At 41.2% G+C, this 18,482-nt stretch overlaps 2 protein-coding genes across 6 annotated transcripts in view; both read right to left on the bottom strand.

Moving 5' to 3' along the window:
* The window catches only part of si:dkey-151g10.3 (serine/threonine-protein kinase WNK3), a 73,581-nt gene extending 65,021 nt beyond the window's left edge, over positions 1–8,560 (bottom strand). For 2 of the 3 annotated variants that reach the window (XM_021565830.2, XM_036946832.1), the window contains exon 1: positions 7,930–8,560. The gene's annotated coding sequence lies outside the window, so the exon portion shown is untranslated. The remainder of the gene's footprint in view (positions 1–7,929) is intronic. The other variant, XM_036946833.1, reaches the window with a different exon arrangement.
* Positions 8,561–8,775: 215 nt separating this feature from the next.
* On the bottom strand, positions 8,776–18,454 carry LOC110491944 (protein FAM3A). 3 transcript variants are annotated; one of them, XM_021565834.2, is made up of 10 exons: positions 17,772–18,454; positions 16,965–17,019; positions 16,729–16,836; positions 15,848–15,883; positions 15,548–15,671; positions 14,908–14,966; positions 14,710–14,760; positions 14,369–14,453; positions 12,174–12,300; positions 8,776–11,489 (listed from the first exon to the last, which is right to left on the bottom strand). In XM_021565834.2, exons 2-10 carry the CDS (start codon positions 16,975–16,977, stop codon positions 11,391–11,393), a joined length of 702 nt encoding a protein of 233 aa, XP_021421509.1. In that variant the 5' UTR covers positions 16,978–17,019; positions 17,772–18,454; the 3' UTR covers positions 8,776–11,390. The 3 variants fall into 3 exon arrangements, with proteins under 3 accessions (XP_021421509.1, XP_021421508.1, XP_021421510.1); XM_021565833.2 differs by lacking the exon at positions 17,772–18,454 and adding an exon at positions 17,288–17,754; XM_021565835.2 differs by lacking the exon at positions 17,772–18,454 and adding an exon at positions 17,288–17,749 and having other exon boundaries at positions 15,860–15,883.
* Between the last annotated feature and the right edge of the window lie 28 nt (positions 18,455–18,482).

Raw genomic sequence — 18,482 nt, 5'->3', positions numbered from 1 at the left:
TCAATAGTGTGCCTAGGCATCTGGTCAAAAGTAGTGCACTATATAGGGAATAGGTGCCATTTGAGACACAACTCCTGTGTTTTTGTGTGAAGGCACATGTTCGCAATCACATGTCAATACTGGTCTGAATCCCAGCCATTCAGCCTTGCAGTAATGCAGTTACATCAACTAGGCTTACGTGTAATGAGATGTGAACATTCAATACATGCTGTATTCTGCCTCCCTGTCCCTCCAGGCCCTTTACGAAGCATATCGGTATGTACACCTGCAGTCGTGCTAATAACAAGGCCTAATAGTTTTTTGAAATGCACAGCCAAAATCACCATGGCACATTCAGTTGATTATTGCGAAAAGTTTACAGTATGGGTTATTGCTTCCTTTCATTTTACCCGCAACTCCTCTAAAGAAACTGGAAGTCAAAGTTTGAACATTTTACAGGACAATTCAAACATGGGAAACTAAATCACACAATTTAGGCTACCACACTCTCAATCACGTAGTTAGATATGGAGAATAGACTGAGGGTCCCTCTCTCACACTAAACTGCAAACTAACACTGTGGTACATTTCTCCCTCCCTCCCTGCCTCTTTCATCCCTCCCTCCCTGCCTCTTTTCATCCCTCCCTCCCTGCCTCTTTTCATCCCTCCCTTTGTGGGTATACACACATTAATCCCCTGGGACTGAACGGCCTCTGTAGATTTAGTCAGGCAGACAAAGGAGGAGCCAGGGGAATGGGGGTGCATGCCAGTGTGTGTGTGTGTGTGTGTGTGTGATGTGCAGTTCGCAAACGACTCTTTTTACTGACTCGAGAGTCATTTGTTTTTTGAGTGACTGGTTAATTTTAGTCATTCGTTTTACTTGCTAGTCCTACAGCAGGATTAATACACGCACCTCCGACTCAGTGACTTCAGAGACGTGCTACGACCAACAACCGTCTATCATATGTTCACAGGAAAATAGATCACACTGCAGGCAGCATAGAGAAGAAAAATGTTAAGAACTGATAATTGATCGCATGGTCCAATGTCAATTAATTGATTATTGAATGCTATGATGGACACAGCTTTATAGAACCAAAGCATACACAGACTCCGCTTAAAAAACTCAAACTCGAGAACAGATTGTTTGGCGGGGCTGCAGTTCGCAAACAATATTGTGCTTATCACCCCCACAGCAGTCAAGCAATGCATTCCGCCAAAAGTCGTTCACAATCTAGTCCGGTTGAGGCCACAACTAGACCTTGTTTCAAATGTATCAAGAAAGAATCTTATTTTATGCCTAGAAATAAACAAATGTACATTGATTAAAAGCAAACTTTTACAAGTCTCAGTCACAAATGACAGCTCCAATAAGTCCCCTATGTTGAATGCCATGTGAACGAGAGGCTTATAGAATCATGACTCCTGAGTTTTAGTTCATAGTTCACTGGTACGGGGCCCTGCATGCCCCCTATGGTAAACGAGAGGCTTATAGAATCATGACTTTTGAGTTTTCAGTTCAGCAGTAGGGGGTCCTGCGTGCTCTGGGCATTACTGATTAAAATGAATGAAATGAGTCGAAAAAGCTGTTCTTTTGCCTGAACTAGTCAAAAAAAATCTGAGTCAGCAAAAAGAGCCGAACTTCCCATTACTAGTGCGTGTGTGTGTTCGTGCATGTAATTGGGGGGGGGGGGGGGGGGGGGGGGTGTGTGTGACTGGGAGGGAGACAGATGTTGGGACATGAGTTTGATGAAAAGTGTGAATAAAGGGGGGACAGAGAGAGAGAGAGAAAGGAGGAGAGAGAGAGAGAAACCACAGGCAGGAGGGGGGCTGGATGGTTTGAAGGGGTGGGAAAAATGTGTGTGTGAAAGAGAAGAGCGAGAGAAAGAGACGGGGGTGACAAAGACAAAAAGGGGGTTGGTTTCCCTGATTTCCCTGATAAAATATGTACCAGTGTGTGTGAATGAAAGCAGTGACTATAGCTACATTTCTGCTTGAACAAAAACAACCACAGTTTGCACAGGGAGGAGTGGGACAGAGAAAAATACAATTACAAAGACAAATGAGAGTCAGATAGGAATGAGAGAGGTTGGAATGGGCGTAGAGAAAAATGAGTGGAGAGATTGGATTCCATTAACATAGAAATATTACTACAGGCTGAGTGACTTGACTGTGTGACAGGGAGCATAAGGAGTAGAAGCTCTGCAAGTTTTGCCCTGAGATGATTTGCTCTGTCCAGGGCACAGCAGTCATAGAAATAGAATCACTGCCGGTCCATTCATTATGGCATCATTGACTTGAATTTAGATACTGTTCTAGTGGTTGTATTTCTTTGAGTTTGGTGCCCAGATGCCACCGCCACGCTGATCTATCACTCCTTGCTATTGGTGGGTTCAAACCCTTCGGGGGGCACGGCAGACAGACAGGGATGGATGGGGACATGGGGAGTGAGGAGTGGGGGACACGGATGGAGGAACCCTCATAAGTTTGCCATTGGTTCAAACCCTTCTGGGTTGGAGGGGAGACATGCATGGATATGAATGGAGGGGGAAGACAGGGGACGAGGCACGGGAGAGGGCGGGGGGGGACACGGGTGAATATGGGGACGGGGGGGGAACAAGGACAGAGGAATTCTCATAAGCTCGTTTAGGGCTCATGACATTTTGTCAGCCGGTGATTGTCAAGCAAATAACTGCCGGTCTCACTGTAATTGGCCGTTTATTAGCATAAACACATTTAGCATAGTGCATAGCCTACAAGCCACTGAAGCAGACCTTTGGAACATCTACATTTTTAAAAGTCTAATAAATCCATGTAATATAGCCTACACCATCACAATAAACCATTATTTATTCTAAAGTAACATGATAAAGAAAATGTCCATTTCAGAAGACCAGAATAGCACATTCTTAAGTTGTCCTTATGTTAGGCCCTGATCTGGCTATGCCATATGGCTGTGGGCTACACTAGTTCATTTAGCAGACAAGATTTGCTTCGAATTCCATGGTATTATTTTAGTATGAAGAATAAAATTGAACTCAGCTGAATAAAATGGAAAATATATTTTCTCCAAATTATTTCAAAGGAAGTGCGCACATGCAGCTATTCTGTGTTGAGCGATTAACAAAGAAACAGGTCCTCTTATATGCTTAATTTAGAGCTATTTATGCCACTTTAGTAGTGATACAAATGTTGGGTAATATGTTTTGATGTTTAATACATTCTGAGGCTGCATGAAGGGACTAATGATCTGAAAAAAGTCACAATCTGCACACACTTCATCAGTCTCTCATTCACAATTTGACAAACACTTGATGATCATTTCCCGGCGGCATCCTCCTTGTGTGGCTGTAATGCCCCCTAAAAATCCATACCTTATGTGGCCGTCGTGCCCTTGGGCTGAATATAATAGGCTAATTATAAATGTCCATCTCCTGGCTGCCGTGTTCCGAAGCACCTCTCACTCACATGGCTCTCTCAGATGTAGCCAATGCCCGTCACATGATCGGGTCCTTCTCACAGGCATTTCAGCTAAGAAATAGGCTACAAGTGACAGAAGACAGACACATCGGGGATGCAACTGCCCAAATCCCTGTAAAACTAATTCTGAGGTTAGAACTGTGCAAGAAATAAATATTCCAAACATACTCTGGGACAGTTGTGTGATGCGATTGATCCCAAATTAATACAAACACTCACATCAAAAAACGTTTTAAAAGCAATGAGGCTGATCGTTTAGCTTTATTTTTTTAATTTTTTTAAATAAACTATTAAGCTATTTTTTCACATTATAAGCCCAGCAATGTGCACATTGTAGGCTATAAGAGCGAATGTTCCAAAATGCAATGAATTAGCGGGAAAAGTGACGGCAAATGTGATTATGCATGTAGCGCTTTATTATAAAGCTGCATTTTTATGGTGAAAATTATCTTCCCCAAACTGGCATATATAAGAGCTGCTTATGTATGCCAGTTAGGCTCTACACAAGTTATAAAGCGGATTAATGTGCTTCATTTTAAAAAGTTATTTGTCCACTTTAGTTGTGATACAAACCTTACCAAAACATATAGGCCTATGGGCTAGGATACATGAGGTGTACAACTATGATTTGAAAAAGTATGAGCTGTTTCTTGCCTGCATAAGCTGGGCATCATTCACAAGTGATAGTCTGATGGGTGACAATATTAGCCTATTCTTAATTTAATGTCGTCTTCACATATACTCAATTATATGTATGTGTGATATTAGTTTCATGCATCTGTCTCGAGAGAAAGGGGCATAGAGAAAAAAAAACATGTCATCTATGCACTTAAATAGGGAATGGAGGACTATGCACTTAAATAGGGAATGGAGGACTATGCACTTAAATAGGGAATGGAGGACTATGCACTTAAATAGGGAATGGAGGACTATGCACTTAAATAGGGAATGGAGGACTATGCACTTAAATAGGGAATGGAGGACTATGCACTTAAATAGGGAATGGAGGACTATGCACTTAAATAGGGAATGGAGGACTATGCACTTAAATAGGGAATGGAGGACTATGCACTTAAATAGGGAATGGAGGACTATGCACTTAAATAGGGAATGGAGGACTATGCACTTAAATAAAAAATGGGGGACTATGCACTTAAATAAAAAATGGGGGACGCTTTTCCCATGGTTAATTTTCCTGCCAACCAGGTAGGCTATACTCCTGTTGTAAAGCGAAGCAATGTGCTTAATATTAGGAAATTTGAGAAATAAATATAGTATGGCTAGCTTATAGAAAGCTCACACAATTGCATAGTCTATAGAAATGTTGCGCAACATGAAGTGTTTGATTAGATTTTCGATTACATTTGTCAGAGTAATTAGAGGGACAATAGAGTGCTGAGTACCAGGCAGTTAGCAAGTTTGGTAGGCTACTAAATCAGCAGCATCAGAGCTCGGAGAAACCTAATTACCGTGGCCACGTGGAATTTGACTGTGGTCATAACTCGTGACCGCCGGTATGGCGGTAGGTAATATGGCCACCGTAACTGCCCTAAGTTCGTTAAAGCATTGCTCATTATCTCTGGCTGATTAATCACGTAAGCAGAGAACAAAAACCGACCGCCAGGGAGGTGTGCGTTTTGGAAAGAAAAGTGTCATTGTACTCTGACAGCAGGCAAAATAAGGCCATAAAATTGATCTCAGCCTGACGAAGACCTTGGGGTGGAAACCTTGCACAATAAAACTGCAGGAGCATTACTACAGTGTCACTGTATCTTTCATACATCTGAATTTACATTTCAATCTTTATTTTAATTTAACTAGGCAAGTCAGTTAATAAGAACATTAAGAACAAATTCTTATTTACAATGGCGGCCTACCCCGGCCAAACCCAGACGACGCTGGGCCAATTGTGCGCCGCCCTATGGGAAAAACCAATCACGGCCGGTTGTGATACAGCCTGGAATCGAACCAGGGTCTGTAGTGACGCCTCTAGCACTGAGATGCAGTGCCTTAGACCACTGCGCCACTCGGGAGCTAATCTAAGGAGAACCAATAAGAATATAGTACTTTGATGAGATGAAAGCATGTGTTCTATTGGTCAAAGTAACAAGTACCAGGAATTTGGAATTCATTCAGAGGCTACTGGTCAAATGGATCAAAGAGGATCAAATGGACATAAAACACCTTATTTGACTTTGAAAATATAAAATCATCAAAGTTAAACTTCCTTCCTCTCATAATAAATCGACATCACAGTATCCGACTCTTTGACATGTTGCTCCTGTCCTGCATCTACAGATAGACTGGGAGTTGGAAATGTGTTGAAAAACTAAAAACTGAACTTTGATTCTTGAATCGAACACAATGATTGTACTCTACCCATTAGGGAAACCAAGGGCTGAAAAACACAGCAACTATTTTTGTCAAATCCAGGTCAAGCATGTGAGACAGAGGGTAGTGAAGGTATCAAGCGCACAGTGGGCCGTTCACTACCAGATCCCTCAGAGAGCGAGAGAGAGAGAAAGAGCAGAATAATAGATGGTTAGATAATTACCTGACTCTTTCACACCCTCTCCTGTCCTCTCTCCCCTCTTCTCCTTCCCCACTGAACAGTCTATCTAATCCAGGTGAGAGAGCCATAATCAGCAGATGGCTACATGATGAGTCAGGATTACAACATGTTACTAAAGTGGCTTAGGCCGACTACTGGAGTGGAGCTCTCATCACAATGGATGGATCAACCAGTTTTATTGTATTACCACGCATCAAACTCTTATCTACTCAAGCTCCAATCACAATGGATGAATGAGCCCTTTTATTGCTATTACTAGGCCCACTACACATGACTAGTGACTTGCTATTCCTGGAGCTTCTTCCTATCCATGGATGAAATCAGCCCTTTGTCTTATTACACATCATTACAACTGACCGAGGATAAGCTGAACACGTTTGAACTGAATTGTTTCAGACAAACAAAGAGTACTAAAGTGGCTTAAAGGACACAACTATTGGAGCGCTCTCCCATGCGTGGATGGATGAGCCTGATAGCGTACTGCAGATAGAAAAATAATGATTAGAATGGCAGAAGCATCTCAAGTCATAGGAATTTGATAGGGTACTTATTCTATTTCTATGCTACAGAGAGCATCACCTCTGAAGCAAACGGTTTCATAGCATTTCATTTTGGTAGTGCGATTTATTAAGAATATGGATGCTGTACTCATTATGGCTTTCAGTGGTTGTATTCAAGGGTTCAACATGAAGTCGTCAACATTTCTATTAAGGAGGAATGGTCTGATAATGAATTGAGCACATCGCTATTATAGACCATGGCAGCATCCAAAATGGCACCCCATTCCAAGTGGACTACATATAGGGAATAGGGTACCATTTCAGACACAACCCATGTGCTATTACTCCCTGTGGGCTAATCCAATCCAACTCATAACCATTGCTTTGACTCTCCCGTTTAACAAAAAAATGAAATGTGAATTATATTTTCATTAAATGCATTATATGAAGGTCCACTATCCCAAATGATTACTTTTCATTTCCATCAAACCTCAAAAAGTTGTTTGCTCATCAAATAGTCTACCTGAAGCGAATAACCAAAAATAGGTGTCAGGAAAGAATATTGCTATTTGTTTAAATAGTAAAAAAAAGGATAATCATTTTACCGAGCCAATTTTGACTTACAAACGCACTTGTCATTTACAGCCAATAATTTCTATAGACCGTCTGTCGTATAGGGGCTGGTGTGGCAGTCGTCAGACAAGAAACACACTGACTGATTATTGATTGATCATAACCTAGAAAGCAAATGGCAACGTTATAGCGTTTGCAGCCTACAGCCGGACATTGTTTACCATTAACACAGCAAGGGCAAGTCCATCCTCAAAAGGCTTATTTTCTTGCTTTCCACTGGCTGCTGCAACAATGTACGAAGCAGTAGCAGGGGGACAAGGATGTAGTCCAAAATAGGCTCCAGCGAGCGAGGGTTTGATATCATTTATAATTATAGCAAAGTTTGAAATCCCCCCCAAACAAAAAACATAAATGGATACGTTATAATGACAATATACATTCGTTGTTTAAGCAGGGGATGCTAAGCTAACGTATAAATCAATTGGCAAATAATACATTTGATGGCATTATACTAGGCTATCCCCGCCCGCGTTACTAAAATCTGGCAGAACGTAAACAACGTACCGGTAGCCTTTGAAATAATTTATGAACATTGTAGTCTACCATGTGCTGCATGTAAAATATGACAATTTGACCCGATATCACCGGCTGGGAGCATTTAAAACCTCAATCAGATATCTCGGTAGTTTGCGTACAAATGACACATTGTAACAGCTAAACTACCCCGGTGAATAGAAACATACATTATATTTCAAGCGGTCAAAGCAGGATTGGAAATGTGTTACATTGCAATAGAAATAAATGTCGAAAGAAAACTGCACTTACCTAAATGTATCATCTCGTTGACGTCCGTTCGGATGTATTATAGGCAAGCTGGTACCAGACAGCTAGCAAGCTAGCTAAAGCCCTATAATGTATATTCCTGTCATGTAGCTCTATAGCTAACCAAAATATGTCAAACGTTGCTCAAGCGACCTTTAAATTACACTTCATTGCCATTAATTATTTAAAAACAATATTCCCTCAAAATAGGCAAGATACGACACGTTTTCAAATTATATCCTTTTAAAAATTGTAGCTTCCCCTTGGTGCTGCCTGTTGGTAAATCCAAACTTGAAAATCCACACTCGAGTCGTCGAGTCTCAGTCTATACGGGAGCAGGCGGTATGTCTACGTGCTGCCATAAAGATGCTTGCCTTTCGTTGGTTTGATTACATATTTCCCCGTCAGCCTTCGTTGTGGCGAGATATTCATGTACATCTACCTATACGTGCATATACCTTCAGACGTTAATTTGTGTACCTAATAGACAAGATACGAGTCACGCGGCCATCTGTGTACAAGGTGTAACCGCATACGCTTGCTGGGCTTCTCCTTTCCTCACTACAATCCGCGGAGGCACTTGCCACAGGCTCGTCCGATGTGCTTACGCCACCGCTACCCAAACAGGGCCACAAGAGGGCGGCACACGCAAGCTCGACGGTGGCACAAGTCCGCGAGTTGTTGTGATTCTGGATGGACAGATAGCCACCAACAAATGCAAGAAATGGCCATGTGTTGAATCGTAAGTGATTGGTTTTTAGCTAGTTTTTCATTTTGTTGTTGATAGCATGTCTTGTTTTGACTGATTTCATGTCAATGCTAATATGGCAACAAAAACATCGCCAGCTATTCAACCAACTGTAACGATTTATTTGAGAGACAAGTGCAAGTTAATTTCAAACATTGGAGACGAAATATAGTTTACATATCTAAGACAACCGCCTTTTGTCCCATAGTTGCGCACGCGTTGGTTTTGTTGCTTAACAACCAACCCATCTATAAAGAGGCTCAAGTGCAAAATTAACAAGTATTTTGGCGCCCCCTGGTGTACTAATGAAATGACCGCTGTCGCTGCACAGTGCAAGACTGAAGCATGATGCGGCATTATACATGAACAATTTCCCACAGGACTAGGGCTGCTGCATGTACCAAGCGTCTGAGTCCTGATCGATTTATTTTTTAAGCATAATTCACAAGATTACATGGACAGGAGGGACCAGGGGCTGTACTGTATGTGTTATGTGTCTAAAGAGTATGAGTGCTGCTCTAGGACCAGTTTTGCCCAACATAGACAAGGGGAACCTGATCCTAGATCAGCACTCCTACTCAGCAACACTTGATACATACGATCTGATCTTCTTTAAGTTCAGCTGACATGAGCTTATTCAATCTTTCATATTGTCTTACATCAACCCATAAGGCATGACAGTAATTGCCAAATACATACTTTACATGCACTCATACTTCACAAAAGGATTGCCTATAAAATACACTCTTGGTAGTATTTTAATTTACTGACCCACAGCTAACCTGGTCCCAGATCTGTATGTGCTCTTGCCAACTCCATTGCCAAGCCATGACAATCATTGACAAGGATTTGGCATGATAGCACAGACTGGCACTCAGGCTAAACCGCACAGCACACAGAGAATATTGAGATCTTTTAATAACTTACAAAATAGTTTGTCACAAAAATGAATATTAAGAATTCTACAGTACACTTGGTTTCATAGCACTTTATCTATTTCTGGACCAAAACCTAAAACATTATGCTTCGCTTGTTTTCAGTGTATTCTAAATGCAACAAATCATGTATATTTTACTATCAAATTCAAAGAGGAGGAAACTGAGATAAATATCAAACTTCTTCCAGGGAAAGAGATTGTCTTTGAAAATGCAAATAAAGTTACACAAATAACAAAATAAAGACAAGGCCTGAGACATGTGGAAAGTGTTGTTACCTAACAGTACAATATATTTATCTTAGGCACTAATGTCGTCACTCTAGTGTACAATTCATGAATATAGCCTACGAGGTGTAAAAACAAGTTTCTTTAGGATTCTAAACTAGTTCTATTCCACGTCAAATACACAAGATTACTCAAAGACACTGTATACATTTGCTAAACAAACAATGATTGCTGCACAGCAAGTTATCTATAAAAGGTGGGAATTTTCAGCACTTTAGCCTGGTCCCAGATGTGTTTGTGCCCCTTTGCAACTCAATTGCACTTGCCCATTGTCAAGCCAAATGCTTGACATGGCAAGGAATGACAAGGAGTTGGCACTATAGCAGACAGCCACAACTGAATTGAAATCGTTAATTTTCTATATTAAACCTAGGGTACAAAATATGAATGCATTTGAATCTTAATTTAGCACAAAACAGATCTTAGAACAGCCAGCAATAACATATTGCTCATAAACTACTTACTATCTATTATACCTAAATTGTATTCTGGTCAATGTCCATTCAGATAGGCAGTGTTCTCTGGCCTCTTCTTTTTTTTTAAACAGACATTACTTGTTTCAGTTATTCATTTCCATCAAGCATTTACATGTATTTTTTTTTGACCTTTTTCCACTTCTATGCATTTGGTCATCAAACATTTGGTCTCTGAAATATCCCTTTCCTCTATCTGTGGTCACCTGTTATTTCAGCAGTTATTAGGCCTCAAATGATTAAATAAATGCCAAGTTCAGATGTCAAGTGCAAACAGTTGCTTCAACCATCAGTCAAGCTAGCCTAATGAGCTCCAGCATTGTCACAGTGAGATTCCCATCAATCAAGGGATGTCCTTTGCAGCATGTGTTACTTGACCAAAAACAGAAAAAGTATTGTAGGAGCCTGTAGTTCCATGATTTTGTAACAGAGCATTTTTTGTCCAACTTAACTGTTGTCTTACATTACCAATACCATACTCCTGAGTCTCATCAGGGACAGACTGGCCATAAGGCAGTTCTGACAAATGCCAGATGGGCTGGTCCATCTTAAGACCAGTCGGCTTGTTTTAAATTGTTGTTTTTGCACAAAATGATCATTGTTTGGCTAATAACAGGGGCCTCAATGAAAGAAAAAAATATATAATTCTGGTCCCAGTCCATCCCAAGTCTCACTAATCAGAATGAACGCGACGAAGCCTGGAAATCGAGGAAGTCAAACGATCATCGTCCATGCTTCTGCTGCAACAGTTTCTCAAATAGATATGTGCTGCTAACCTTAGAACCAGAGAAACATTGGGTCTCAAAAAGTGCTAGTCCTTAGAAACTGTCTGCATTCCAACACTCCACCCGTCTCCCAAAATGTGCACTTGTCTTGCACACTCCCCGTTATTAAAAGCATTGGATCGGTGTCGGGCCTAAGCATTGGCTGGAGGGGTCCCACCATCGTTAAATCCATGATGATGAGTGTGCACTCATTAGGAGAGAGTGGAGGAAGGGATACATGTACCTGCAGAGAGTGTTTAATTCTCTAAGGGGGCACGGAGGGGGATACAGCCGTCCATTTCGAGAGACTCCGGCCAGCCTTCATACTTGTTACTGCTCTTACTGTTCTTCATACGCTAGGGGGAGGGAGATAGAGAGTGCATGAACATTAGGCTTTACAGCAGGGGTTCTCAAAGTGGGTCCGTGCAAAACTATATAATTGAAAAAATAATAATAATAATATGTAAACATAAATGCACTGTAATGTAGGCTTTAAAACGGCCAAGTTCCCTCTGCCCAGTGGCAAACTGTGTCGAATTGCAGGATATTAGCATTAAAGCTGTAACAAAAAAAATCTCTGCCCAATGACAAAATGAGAAGAATGGCAGGAAATTAGCTTGAACTGCAAAATCTCTCCGATGCCTGGTAAATTCTCTTTCCCCGGGCCCAAGACTTGGTTCGTCCAGCCATGTACTGCAGCAGACGTCATAGTAAAACTCCTTGTAATCGTTTTTTAAAATCACAAACCAGTTGTGTTCCGATGATGAATTCTGATGAATTTGCAAACACAAAAGGGGTCCCCGAACCCAAAAAAAGATTGAGAACCCCTGCTTTACAGAACAAACACACTGACAGAGCCATATATATATTACCTATGGACAGAGCTACAAGGAAGAGAACAGTGAGTGTACAGGTGCCTCATGTGTCAGAGGTCATGTCTCCTCATCTCACGCATACACATGTTCAAGCACACCCAATTCTAAGTATGCATGATCCCCGTTTGAGTTGAGTAAATGTGGCTTAAGGTAAAGATAGTCTACCTGTTCGAAAGGACTCTTGTTCTCGATTCCCTTGGCTCCTACAAACACCCAGCTGTCTCTGAAGGTGAGCTCCTTCACTACTGTGCTACCCAGCTCCTCAAACAGACGACGTGCCTCATCATTCAACCTGACAGAGACACATTAGGTTATAGTCAAGTAGGCTATAATGTCCATAATATCCATTAAGAGACAGTTTCCTGGACAAATATTAAGCCTGGTCTTGGAAACGTTCAGTGGATTCTCCATTAAGTATGCTTTTTAGTCCGAGTAGTGTTAATCTTTGTCCCTTAGAGTTGTTTTTCATGACATGCAGAACTGCATTAAAAGTTGCCAGGATGCAAATGTACATTTTTAGATGTAGCTGTACTGTAATGGTGTACTTCATTGTTAATCTGGTTTTGCTAAGCAAAACTAAACAACTCGCCCCTCCAGAATTCTGTGCGTGTGCCACAGGGCGTAATAACCCGTGTTAAAAGCTTTGCATGTGACTGGAACTCACTTACAGTGCCTTGCGAAAGTATTCGGCCCGCTTGAACTTTGCGACCTTTTGCCACATTTCAGGCTTCAAACAAAGATATAAAACTGTATTTTTTTGTGAAGAATCAACAACAAGTGGGACACAATCATTTATTGGATATTTCAAACTTTTTTAACAAATCAAAAACTGAAAAATTGGGCGTGCAAAATTATTCAGCCCCTTTACTTTCAGTGCAGCAAACTCTTTCCAGAAGTTCAGTGAGGATCTCTGAATGATCCAATGTTGACCTAAATGACTAATGATGATAAATACAATCCACCTGTGTGTAATCAAGTCTCCGTATAAATGCACCTGCACTGTGATAGTCTCAGAGGTCCGTTAAAAGCGCAGAGAGCATCATGAAGAACAAGGAACACACCAGACAGGTCCAAGATACTGTTGTGAAGAAGTTTAAAGCCGGATTTGGATACAAAAAGATTTCCCAAGCTTTAAACATCCCAAGGAGCACTGTGCAAGCGATAATATTGAAATGGAAGGAGTATCAGACCACTGCAAATCTACCAAGACCTGGCCGTCCCTCTAAACTTTCAGCTCATACAAGGAGAAGACTGATCAGAGATGCAGCCAAGAGGCCCATGATCACTCTGGATGAACTGCAGAGATCTACAGCTGAGGTGGGAGACTCTGTCCATAGGACAACAATCAGTCGTATATTGCACAAATCTGGCCTTTATGGAAGAGTGGCAAGAAGAAAGCCATTTCTTAAAGATATCCATAAAAAGTGTCGTTTAAAGTTTGCCACAAGCCACCTGGGAGACACACCAAACATGTGGAAGAAGGTGCTCTGGTCAGATGAAACCAAAATTGAACTTTTTGGCAACAATGCAAAACGTTATGTTTGGCGTAAAAGCAACACAGCTGAACACACCATCCCCACTGTCAAACATGGTGGTGGCAGCATCATGGTTTGGGCCTGCTTTTCTTCAGCAGGGACAGGGAAGATGGTTAAAATTGATGGGAAGATGGATGGAGACAAATACAGGACCATTCTGGAAGAAAACCTGATGGAGTCTGCAAAAGACCTGAGACTGGGACGGAGATTTGTCTTCCAACAAGACAATGATCCAAAACATAAAGCAAAATCTACAATGGAATGGTTCAAAAATAAACATATCCAGGTGTTAGAATGGCCAAGTCAAAGTCCAGACCTGAATCCAATCGAGAATCTGTGGAAATAACTGAAAACTGCTGTTCACAAATGCTCTCCATCCAACCTCACTGAGCTTGAGCTGTTTTGCAAGGAGGAATGGGAAAAAATTTCAGTCTCTCGATGTGCAAAACTGATAGAGACATACCCCAAGCGACTTACAGCTGTAATCGCAACAAAAGGTGGCGCTACAAAGTATAAACTTAAGGGGGCTGAATAATTTTGCACGCCCAATTTTTCAGTTTTTGATTTGTTAAAAAAGTTCATATCCAATAAATGTCGTTCCACTTCATGATTGCGTCCCACTTGTTGTTGATTCTTCACAAAAAAATACAGTTTTATATCTTTATGTTTGAAGCCTGAAATGTGGCAAAAGGTCCCAAAGTTCAAGGGGGCCGAATACTTTCGCAAGGCACTGTAGCAGTGCCAGGGGGGCAGAAACTACACTATAACAACTATCTGGGGGTGTGGGGGGGTCGAGTGTGGAAAGAGAATATTCTGGACTCTTACTTTGTGGCAGGATCATCAAAGGAAGCTACAAACACAAGTGTTCCCTCGTGTAGGGGCCGTAGATACTTCAACAGGTCAGTTACATCTGAGAATGTAGGACAGAGACGATGTCTTAAAAGGGGAACGGTTAAACACCTGGATTTATCAGAACAACATGGGTTGGTTTCCTGCACACAGATTGATTCTAGTTCTGGATTTAACAGCATGTTCAATGGAGATTCTCTACTGATAGTACTTCTTAGTCCAGGACTAGACTTAATCGCTGTCCAGGAAACCGGCCCCAGTTGTACCCCTTATTTCACAGAACAGCACATTAATATTAGCTAGTTTAATCCTCTCACCTCCTGCCCACATATCAAAAGATTTAGTGTCTAAGAGCTCTCCCGATACCCCTGAAGAGCAGAAACATGAAGTAGTGGTGTAAGAAATGAGTACACACATAATTCAACAGTTAATCAAGCATCACTATTCAGAACTCAATTGGAAAATTTTACTTTATCAAGATTTGTATTAGTATGAGTGAGATTCTAATTTCTTACCATTTACTAAAGCAATGTTTAGCCCTCTGCCAACATTGTTCTTGACACTGCTCACAAGGCTGAGGGGGAGAAATAGGAGAGGTTGGGAGGCGAGAAGGGTACAAGAGCACAATTATTTTGTCAACATACTGTTCAGAGGTCGGTTTTCCCAAAAGCTTTGTAGCACTAAGACCATCCTAAACCCACTGTAGGCAATAGACAAAAGATGAGAGATGAGCTTAGAGCTACTGAGCTTTCAGGAAACTCGCCACGAACAGAATGAAAGGCAGAAAGAAGGGATGATGGTACAGACAAAACCACCAGATTGATGGACTAGCCTGGTCCCAGATCTGTTTGTGTTTTTTTGCCAACTCATATGGTCATAGGAGTTGGCAAGACTGCACAAAGATCTGGGACATGGCTAGAAAGACAGCAAGTCAGACAAAGAAATAAAATGTAATTTATTATTATTAAATACTTGCATTCAGCTCTTCAGGCAAACTTTAAGGCCTGGTTTAAATGAGATTATGGCAAAGAGAGAGAGATGGGAGAAATAACAAGAACAAAGAAGGGGTAGAGAGAGTGAGAGATGGATGGATGGAGAGAGATGGATGGAGAGAGTTGGCGAGAGAGAGTGTGATTGATAGACAAAAATTCTCACATCTTATCCTCCAGGCAGATTTTGGGCCCAATGACGTTGGCGGCTCCAGAGACAAGACGGAAGGCCAGATGTTTCTGAGGACATGGAGCCGACAGACCACACTTGTACCTGCGTGGTTTGGTCTCTGGAAGAGGGCAAGAGAGGAGACCTGAATTAGCACAATAGAATGAAAGTGTACCCAGGCGGGGAATATGGTTCTCTACTAAGGGACATAAATTAGCACTGTCCCACTGACATTGAAAGGTTCCAAAATATAACGCTTCAAACTAAGTGATTGCCACTGTAAATAATGGTCTTAACCTTGCCACATACCAGCTGTTGGCTCCTCGTTTGTCCCTGTAGAAAAGATAAACAGGGAATGACACAATCAATCAACCGAATCATAGCTTGAATCAGCAATGTAGTCAATTCTTATAACTGTTGTCGTGGAAATATTGAGTCAAATATTTCTCAGATATCGGAGCTTGTAATTTCAAAGACTTTATTACAAAAAGTAACAAAGCTGAGCAATTCCATGGAAGAACGGACTTTTCTTATTACAGACCTCAGGCGTTTATAAATATCAATCTTCAAATAACACACATGGTCACTTCCCTCTATGTAGATGATTAACACCCCTTGGCCTCTCACCACCATTATCTTCCGGTCCCAATTCTTGCTTGTTAACGATCACATCTGCTCAGTTTAGATTATATTGGTGGTTGCGGCATAGTACAAAAAATATATATACATTTATTGCATATATACTTTCCTAATAAGTGCTTTTCTAATAATACTTGGTTGGTACAAACATATGTTCTTATTACATGGCTTTTGGTGCCTATATTAATTAACTAAGGTACACATGTTCTGCTTACGTTCTGTTATGATGTGTCCAACTGGATAAACTCTGTTTATCCAGCTCTGTCCATTCACCTGAGCTCAGCCTTTATTCTGCCAACACATGTCTATTAATTAACCCTATGTTTACTTCTGGGAGAACAGTCTAGGCACTGGAAAAATCAACCATAGTCATGAGTTTTCACCTACACTGTTTGATCAAAGTTCAGTTTAGTTCAATATTATTTCAGCACACAGAACCAAATCTCACATGCACACTGTTTCATCAAGACTGGGCTCAATCCAAAACATGTAGATTATAAAACATACATACAGAGAACAGCAGCGGGGTTGTCTCTTACCACTGAAGAAGTGTTTGACCAATGAGCTGCTGTCCCCTCCAAGTATGGAGCTGGCTAACACCCATGTGAGGCCCAGCAATAGCAGCACAGCCACAGCTCGCATTGGCCCTGGCACACAAACACAAATCATTACATTAGAATGATCAACAACAGTACATTACATTCATTAGATAGATGGGCGCACACACACTTTCTCACATGACACAGACAGTTTTGGTAAGCATATCAATTCTTACCTGCCAATCTCATTATTTATTTATTTCAGAAGCAAGGGCAAGCAGGCAAGTAGTCCTAGGGATAGAAAAAACAAACAATGAAACTATGAAACTAATAGTAACGTCAGTAAGCACTTTTCACTGGAGAACAATGATGTATCATTTTAAGATTTCAAACGATACATTTATCAAATTACAGTAATCTCTACCAACGAGATGGATTCGATAAGACATGGGGGAGGAGTGAAGAGAAGGTGCCCACTGCAAGGAGGGCAAAGTGGCAACACCCAACCACCGTACAATATATATAAACTTTCATTGAAATTAGTATATCGATTTCCTACCTATTGTCTAAAAGAAGATGAATAATCGATTGTCCCTGCTGGTAAATCGCCAGTTCGTCACCTGGGACTTTATTTCTTCCAAGGAAACCTCAAGACTTTTCCCTCGTGAAAATACACATTTGCTGGGAAGCCACACTTTGAAGCAAAAAAGTAAGCCAATGAAATATGATTTGGACGTCTTAGTTGACCATCTCTAAGGTTTGATTCGTTCCAGTTTTGACAAGTACGCAGGATTTATGTTTATTTCATCAAGCTTGAGATTTTCCGGATTCGTTTTGAGCCTTATATTTTGTCGGTGACGTCGGTCACGGGTATGCGCAACATGGGCTCGCTTATCATCTGCGCGTTAATTTTTCTACGCTACATAAAAACATGTTGACGATATGATGGGATATCATCACCCATATGCATTACATAAACTAATATGAAACGAGAATGGATTAGAAAAACTCAATTAAAAAAATATGACTTGAAATACACTTACCCCCTAGTCTAAAACTGACTTAAGAAGAGCACCAGCTCTAACGTAAATTCTGGCAACATTGGTCGAATTCGATTTTCATGGCCCGGTACCCCGGGTAGTTGGAGTTTTCTTAGTTAGACAATTCCATCAGAGTTTCCAAACACAGAGATGCAATATCGCGAGACTTTCGGGAACGCTTGCTCGACCGAACAAGATGAACAGGCCGGGGTTTGGGTTTTCAGAAGTCAGTGAGAGAAGAAAAAAATGATTCCTTAGTTGTTAATTTTCTAGATTCGAGGCAACGTCTTAAGTAGTTGAACATGGTATTACTCCAACCTCCTGAAAGTGACAGAGTGACACGTTTTCATTTTTTGTCAAAAACAACTTTACATTGAATTGAAGGACTGCTCATGCGCAGTTCGGTGCGTTTCGACCGTTAGAACCGATGACGTATTTCTCCGTAATGATGCGGTTTCCCCAACCGCCCTTTCACCCACGCGTTTCCATGGCAATTCCATTGTTTTGGTCAGGTTCATTGACTTTTTTACCGCATCTATGAGCTTAGCTAGCCAACGTCGCCATGACATCGCCTACAAGCGTTATCGGAGATTTCTATTGGAGAAGCAGTTCCTGCCTATCTTCATACTGAATTGTCTTTAATTCCATTGGTCCTCAAGAGAAAACTCTACCCACCCGGTGCATCGGGCCATGCAAAACGAACTCCCCCAATAT

Source organism: Oncorhynchus mykiss, chromosome 16, assembly GCF_013265735.2.
Source record: "Oncorhynchus mykiss isolate Arlee chromosome 16, USDA_OmykA_1.1, whole genome shotgun sequence".
NCBI lineage: Eukaryota > Metazoa > Chordata > Actinopteri > Salmoniformes > Salmonidae > Oncorhynchus > Oncorhynchus mykiss.
This window is presented reverse-complemented; position numbering and strand designations above follow the sequence as displayed.

Bases quoted from the DNA above. Each gene is read 5' to 3' on its own strand.
- LOC110491944 (XM_021565834.2), bottom strand. The intron at 12,301-14,368 runs GTAAGAGTCCAG...TGTCTCTGTCAG, and splicing joins TTTGATGATCCTGCCACAAA to GTTGAATGATGAGGCACGTC. The intron at 11,490-12,173 runs GTAGACTATCTT...CCCTCCCCCTAG, and splicing joins ACAAGAGTCCTTTCGAACAG to CGTATGAAGAACAGTAAGAG.